General features: G+C 35.7%; 1 protein-coding gene across 1 annotated transcript; it reads right to left on the bottom strand.

The window, feature by feature from the left end:
• Positions 1-6,322: 6,322 nt before the first annotated feature.
• Positions 6,323-7,390, bottom strand: LOC103258344 (olfactory receptor 6C74). The gene has a single exon (XM_008056014.1). The coding sequence runs from the start codon at positions 7,325-7,327 to the stop codon at positions 6,392-6,394; it is 936 nt and encodes a 311-aa protein (XP_008054205.1). The 5' UTR covers positions 7,328-7,390; the 3' UTR covers positions 6,323-6,391.
• Between the last annotated feature and the right edge of the window lie 818 nt (positions 7,391-8,208).

Below are 8,208 nucleotides of genomic sequence, written 5' to 3'. Positions count from 1 at the left end.
ATAGGTTCAAATATTTTTTATTTTTAGTCAATTATTCATAGAAAATTCCCCACATTGTATTAAAAGAGATATAGCAATGAGGCCTCCAGGCACATGAGAAGTTGTTCAGGAAAATACTTAAATACCCAGGGTCTAATTAAACTTGAACTCAAATATAATCACATATAATCCTATTGATAATGGGAGCAGAAAGTTGAAGAATAAACTGGCTGACCAGACACGGTGGCTGAAGTCTGTAATCCCAGTACTTTGGGAGGCTGAGGTGAGGGGATTACCTGAGCCCATGGGTTCAAGACCAGCCTGAGCAACTTGATGAGACCTCATCTCTACAATAAATCAAAAAATTAGCCAGGGGTGGTAGCACACACCTGTAGTTCCAGCTACTTGGAAGGCTGAGGCGGAAGAATCGCTGGAGCCCAGCAGGTTGAGGCTGCGGTGGCCGGGAGCGGCCACTGCACTCCAATCTGCGTGACAGAGTGAGACTCCAACTCAAAAAAAAAAAAAAAAAAAAAAAGAAATATGTGATGATATGTTAAGTAATCATTTAACAGTTGTACCAGATACAGAATCAGAGCTTCTCGGGCAAAGTATTTGTAAAATGAACATTACAGAGAATTATGTAATTTTATCTTACAAGTAAACATATCTCAATTTTCCCTTTTCTGTGATAACAGGTAGCCATTAATAATATACTTTTTTGAAGATATTACCCCATTGCTCTGTTCTAAAATAGATAGTATTTTCACAATAAGTGAAAACATAAAGTATTTTCAAAATAAATCCAAAGTAAGAAATTTGGGAATTGACCAGAATTCTTGCCATGGTTTTTGTTACTGGAAATTAGGTGAACTCATCAAATATAAAAATGCTCATCTACTCATTAGAAAACTTGAAAACATATGTGAACTCATCAAATATAAAAATGCTCATCTAATCATTAGAAAACTTGAAAAGAGGCAGGGCTCGGTGGCTCAGCCTGTAATCCCAGCACTTTGGGAGGCCAAAGTGAGAGGATTGCCTGAGCCCGAGGGTTCAAGACCTGCCTGGGCAACTTGGCGAGACCTCATCTCTACAATAAATCAAAAAATTAGCTGGGCATGGTAGCACCCACCTGTAGTTCCAGCTACTTGGAAGGCTGAGGCAGAAGGATCGCCGGAGCCCAGCAGGTCGAGGCTGCGGTAGCTGGGAGCGGCCACTGCACTCCAGCCTGGGCGACAGAGTGAGACTCCAACTCAAAAAAAAACAAAACAAGAAAACTTGAAAAGAAAATCTGAATTTTCTAAAAAATTTTCTGAATAAAAAATGTGTATGCTTTTAAATAATTATATAAAATACAAAATTAAGACAACTGATTAACATTGGAAAAGACAAGAATGTGGTAACTCAATTTTTAAAGTATACGTGAATGGAATTGAAGAATAATTATTGTGATTTCCACTTCCTTTAAGGTGGATCCACATGTTTTTGTGAAACATTAATTTTGCCCTATGACATTCCTTCTAACTAAATACTAGGTAAAATAAATTTGAAGTAAGACTTTCAGATCATTTGTCATAACAATTGAATCAATATTTGCAAATATAATAAAGTATATTTCATTAAAATGAAACTAATAACTGTATCATTAATAAAATTAAGTTATACTTGAAATTTATTTTATAAAGTATTTTGCTTCTTTTGCATCGTTTCCTTCCTTAATTTTTATGTTTTATTTAAAACTTCAAAATACTTTATACTACATTCAGTAATTTACAAACTAAAATGAATGTACTTATATTGTGAAAATATGTATCTTTTTACTGATAGAATGTTTGCAAAACACCAATTGAAGACCTATACTTATAAAAAGAGAAACAATTTCAGAATTTTTTATTTCATAGTTATCTTAATATTTGAAGACAGCATTCGTTTCTAAAAGCAACTTTTCTAAAGCTCGATATCATTACTACTCTAAATATTTTCTTATATGAAAAGTTTCTATATTTATGATGATTCTGGTTATTTCCCTTTGACTTCAAAAGGTTTTCAAATGCTCATTTCAAAGTGTGGAACAGAACTAAACAGAATTTTTGAGATATGATATAATGGGACTTTATTACACCATAAAATTTACTTATCTCTCCTCAGTGCTCACAAATACTTCATAAAAAAAACTTGTAGTTCTCTAACACCTAAACATATTTTCATATTACTTGCTATCAAGTCGAATGCATTATTTATTCTTTTTTTTTTTTTTGAGTTGGAGTCTCACTCTGTCGCACAAGCTGGAGTGCAGTGGCACACTGATGGCCACCTCAGCGTCAACCTGCTGGGCTCTGGTGATCCTTTCCCCTCAGCCTTCCAAGTAGCCAGAACTGCAGGCATGTGCTACCACACTCACTAATTTTTTATTTATTGTAGAGACAAGGTCTTGCCCCGACTGGTCTCGAACCCATGGGCTCAGACAATCTACTCGCCTAGGCCTCCCAAAGGGCTGGGATTACAGGCTGAGACACCAATCCCGGCCACATTAATTACTCTATAATAGACATTCTAAACTTAACCTCAAATTTTTCTATTTATCCCCATTAAATATTGTATTTGAATCTTATTTTATTGGTGAGCATATTAACCTCACTTATTTATTTATTTATTTATTTATTTATTTATTTCCTTTTGGCACTAAGTTAGACAAGGAGAATGAAAAAATCTGTAAGACTTTGACTCCATTGCTAGAAACAAGCATAGTTAATTGCGTGTGATATGATAAGCCCCATTCAGTGTTGATTACAAACACATTGAAAGTTTGCATATGGAGTGACCAATATATACTTGTCAATCAGAGTCTTCCACAAGAGGTTCAATGCTAATTAACTTTAACTGATGATTGAAATTTTGCAAAAGATTTGGGCAAGTTTCTAGCAAAGATTTGGGCAAGGGGCAGGCATTCTACACATGTGAGAACATACGCTTAATTGTTTAGTGTGGTTGAGTCACAGGACTACTAGCTGGACGAGATAAACTACACTAGAAAACCGAGGTTATAAAAATATTTGAGGAGTTTAGGTATCATTTTGCAGGTAATAGGCATAAAAAATTTCTTAGTAGAGTGGTGGCATAATCTATATTTTTGAAAATTTTCTGACAGCAATATGGAGGATGAGCTAGCAAAGAAAGGAAATCATTCATTTAGGAGACAATTGATATACTTCGAGTATAGTTTGTTTTAATCTTTATTCAGTATACAGTAATGAAAAAGAGATTGATAGTTTTATTTTCTCTTTCGATTCCAGAGAAAAAAAGAACAGGAATTTGATATATCTGTGCACAAAAGGAAATAACAATTTTTAAAAGTTGAGCAAAATTTTAAAATTGTAAGTTCTTATAATACAACCTGTTCATTAGCATTTATATCATAAACCAGATGACTAATGGCTTATTTTGAATTAAGCAAAAAATTACCTACACTAATTATTTCCCATCATAGCTTAGGGATAGTTTCTTCTCTTTTTTATTTCTCATTATGTACTAACAAACAGCCTAGAAATAGAAGAAAAAATTTTCTATGCATTCTAAGTAGTTAATTCTCTTAAATATATTTCTCAATTTTTACAAAGTTATCAATAATTCATTTTAAATATAAAGGAAAAGAGAAGTTATATTCTTTGATCTAATATTAAATGACATATGGATTCACCCACATATCAGACTTTAAAAAGAATTAACTAGACTTAGAGTTCATATATAAAAAAACAAGTATCACAAATACTATAATAAATACATAGTGCAATATTTAGAAATACAGGGGGTGCCAAAAATATGTAGACTCATTTTAAGTATGACATTCACTCAAAAAATAGCATTAATCAGCCGGGCTCGTTGGCTCATCCTGTAATCCCGCGCCTTTGGGAGGCTGAGGTGAGTGGATTGCCTGAGCCCGCAGGTTCGAGACCCGCCTGGGCAGCGAGACCTCATCTCTACAATAAATCAAAAAAAATCAACCGGGCATGGTAGCGCACACCTGTAATTCCGGCTACTTGGAAGGCTGAGGCGGAAGGATCGCCGGAGCCCAGCAGGTTGAGGCTGCGGTGGCCGGGAGTGGCCACTGCACTCCAGTCTGGGCGACAGAGTGAGACTCCAACTCAAAAAAAAAAAAATAGCATTAATCAAATAAATGTTAGCGTCACGATGCAACAGGCAGGGCAGTTAAAGAAAATGGGAAAAGTATGGTTGAGCGAACATCATACTACACATTGCTACCATAATTTAACTCAATTTCAAAAAGTAATACATAGATAACATCTCTTAAAATGTGTATACAGGGCAACCTCTTTGGGTCTCCTCCCGCTGTGGGAGTTTTTCTGTCTTCTCAATAAATCCGCTTTCTTTAAAAAAAAAAGTGTATACAATTTTTGGCCGCCACTATATTAAAAAAAAATGTGTCACATAATTGCATTTGGCAATAACTTAGGATGTAGAGAAAAATGTTCACAATAAAATATGAGATAGTCTGGAATCAGAATTTTTTTTCAGATTTCAAACAGTTTGAGTCAACTTTTCTTGAGTGCAATTATTATTATTTATAAAGTGGAATTAGTTGAGTATGTAAACTTTTCTGATGCAAAGAAAGACAAAGAGAAAGTTGAAGAACACTTCTTTGATATGCCATTTTCTATTGTCACATAAAATGTCCTTAAAGTATTGCAGTTTTATGGAAATCAGTTACACATATACAACCTTTATTTGAAATGTCTATTTGAATCTTCTCAACTTCTTCTCAGTGCCTCAGTTAATATTTATCTACATGTATAGATTTCAAGTTTGTCACTAATGAGAATAAAGTTCATATTCCATGTTTTACTGAACTGGAGGTCTGAAAAAGTTATATTTACTCTGAAATATATTCCAATAAAATTCATGTAGCAATTGATTAAGTTAAAAAAAAATCCTGCCAGTCAGAAATTACCCATAATGTCGTAAATTACCTTATTTGGAAACAAGTCATAGACAAATATTCATTAAGGAAATTTGCAGTAATCATTTAGAGAACGTTCTTTCTTTTTGACACACTGAAATATAAAATCATTCAAACGAAAAATTTCAAAATACTCTGTTTTGCACATGATCAGTCATTGTATCCAGTTTAAATGTTCAAATCACTTAATTGGAAAAATAAGGTACTCTATAGATCTCATAGGCCTTAATTTTATCTGTTTAATTTTAAATGTATAGAATTTTAAAGCTGTAGAATTCTCTTTAAAAATCACATTGTAGCCAGGCTCGGTGGCTCATCCTGTAATCCCACGCTTTTGGAGGCTGAGGTGAGTGGATTGCCTGAGCCCGCGGGTTCGAGACTCGCCTGGGCAACTTGGCGAGACCTCATTTCCACAACAGATAAAAAAATTAGCTGGGCATGGTAGCACGCGCCTGTTGTTCCACCTACTTGGAAGGCTGAGGCGGAAGGATCGCCAGAGCCCAGCAGGTCGAGGCTGCGGTGACCAGGAGCGGCCACTGCACTCCAGTCTGGGTGACAGAGTGAGACTCCAACTCCAAAAAAAAAAAAAAATCGCATTGTTCTTTTGCAACCTAAGTGGCATAGAAGCAAGGAGTGATTCTGAGTTTATTTTCCTGCAAAGCATGAAAGGTAAATGGACATTAAGGCAGCATTCTTTGTCATCATTCAAGTTTTGTTTTTATTTTTTGTCATCAGCAAGTTATTAAACTCCATACACCTTATATTTTTATGCATATTTGAGCATGGCAGTAACCATCTTACAGAATTTTGAGGATGAAATTAATACATTTCACAAACCTAGTACATTACAAGCAATCAATAAATGCTGCCTATAATTTCTGATAACTTAATGACAGTATGCCTTAAGCTCGCTGAAGTATCTTTAATCTATTTCTGAAAGCTTATTTAAGCTTGGTTAAACATCTGAAGCTATTAAACTGTGCAATTAAGGAAATGCCATTAAATTTATTTGCTTAGAGGTTCTGCTAAACACTAAGTAAAAAATCAGATTTCACATTCACAATCTGGGGAGTGTATTAAACTCTATATAGAATATATGATAAATTGAATCCCTGAGTTCCAGAATAGGGGAAAGGAACACAGAAAAACTGAGGTCCCACTTTGTCTACCTCTGAGAGGATTTTGAGAAGAAATCAAAAGAGGCACCAAATAACAGTTAAATGTTTTGACCAAGAGCAAGATGTATCTTTGCTACGTGCTCTTGCCATAAGGAAAAAGTGGGTGAGGTTTAGGCTTTGGAGATTAGGCAGGCCCCCATGAAAACTGTAAGTCAAAAAAGGGAATATTATTTTTAATGCAGGTATTGAAGGGCTCTGAATTCACCTCCACTCCTCTTATCTTATTTTAGTATAATCTTAGTCATATCATTAAAGTGATTCACTTCATTGAGAAAACAATCTTTTGGGTGATGTGCTTCAAAGCATCTTTTACTTGTTTGTTTCTCAGCGTATAAATGAAGGGATTCAACATGGGAGCAACAGAAGTACTGAGTAGTGCTATCCCTTTATTTAAAGACACTCTTTCCTTTGCAGAGGGTTTCACATACATAAAGATGCAGCTACTGTATGAAATAGACACAACCACCATGTGGGAAGAACATGTAAAAAATGCTTTTTTCCTCTGTTGAGAAGAAGGTATTTTCAGAATAGTCCTGATGATGTTTGTGTAAGACAGAATCACTAATACCAGCGTAATCAGGAGTGTCAAAATGGCTGAAAATAGTGCTACTAATTCTATTATGCCTGTGTCTGTGCAAGAGAGCTCCAGGAGAGGAAAAACATCGCAGAAGAAATGATTTACAGCGCTGTCTGCACAGAAATCAAGCTGGAGACCCATGAGAAGTGGTGGGAAAATTATTAGGAAACCAGTCAACCATGAGGCAAAAACCAGCAAGGTGCAGATTCTACCGCTCATGATGGTGGTGTAATGCAGGGGTTTGCAGATGGCCACATAGCGGTCATAGGACATGACAGCCAGGAGAAAAAATTCGGTTGCTCCCAAGAAAATAGTAAAAAATAGCTGTGCTGCACAATTGTTGTAAGAGATGGACTTATCCCCTGTTGCCATACTAACAAGAAACTTGGGAATACAGACAGTGGTGAACGAGACTTCTAAAAATGAGAAATTCCGGAGGAAGAAATACATGGGTGTTTTGAGATGTGAATCGAGTAGGGTGAGGGTGATGATAGTTAGATTCCCAGTGACACTCAACAGATAGATGAAAAAAAGGAGAAGAAAAATAACCACCTGTAATTGTGGATCATCTGTCAGTCCAAGAAGAATAAACGTTGTCACTGTTGTATAGTTCCTCATAGTTGACACCTATTTTTTAAAAAAATAGGAAGAAAAAAATTAGAAATGCAGGGGAAAAGTCTGCATGTGTTTCAAAGATCCTCCATGAACACACTGCTGCCCATACCCAACCTCCTTTAACAGCAGCCTACAAAAATTTGCTCTTGCAATTTTTACTCAAAGTTTTGCTAACTAAATGCAACTCTGAGTTTGCTTGCTTGTTTTTTTCTTTTCTTTTCTTTTCTCAGAGGTCATCAATTCAAGCAATCCAAGAGGAAAACATATTGCATTGATAAGGTCCTCCAAGTGTAAAAGCAAATAAACACAAGAGCTATAATATCTTAACTTTTATCTTCTGCATTTGAATTGTTTTCCAAAGTATTTGTTTAATATTTTGAGCTGGACTTTCATTCCGATGTCCAGGCTGGAGTGCAGTGGCACAATCATGGTTAACCGTAGCCTCAACCTCTAGACAGTCCTTCCGCCTCAGTCTCCAAGTAGCTGAGACTATAGGTACTTGCCACCATGCCATGCTACTTTTTTTATTTTTTTGTAGAGATGACGACCTCTTGCTATTTTGCATAGGTTGGTCTCAGACTCCTGGGCTCAAGCATTTCTCCTGCCTTGGCTTCCCAAAGTGTTGGGATTATAGGTATGAGTCACAGCACCCAAGCTACTTTCAATTGCTTTATACCATCTGATGACCTCAATAAAATTTTCCTCTGTGTTAGTCTTTATCATAGGCTTTGCTATTCTTTGTCCAATTTCAGCTGAGGATTCTGTCTTTTAAAATTAACATAAAGTTGACTTAAATACCTCTAGTCCATATACAATGGGAATTCAATATCATCACCAAACTTCTGAAAACTCATAACCTTGTTGGTTCTGCTTTCCTACTTTTC

The sequence above is a fragment of the Carlito syrichta genome, unplaced genomic scaffold (assembly GCF_000164805.1).
Source record: "Carlito syrichta isolate Samal-C Ts95f unplaced genomic scaffold, Tarsius_syrichta-2.0.1 Scaffold302080, whole genome shotgun sequence".
Classification (NCBI taxonomy): domain Eukaryota; kingdom Metazoa; phylum Chordata; class Mammalia; order Primates; family Tarsiidae; genus Carlito; species Carlito syrichta.
The sequence above is the reverse complement of the archived record's forward strand: the minus strand, read 5'-3'. Positions and strand labels throughout refer to the sequence as shown.

Coding starts and splice junctions, on each gene's coding strand:
- LOC103258344 (XM_008056014.1), bottom strand. CDS start 7,327: ATGAGGAACTATACAACAGTGACAACGTTTATTCTTCTTGGACTGACA.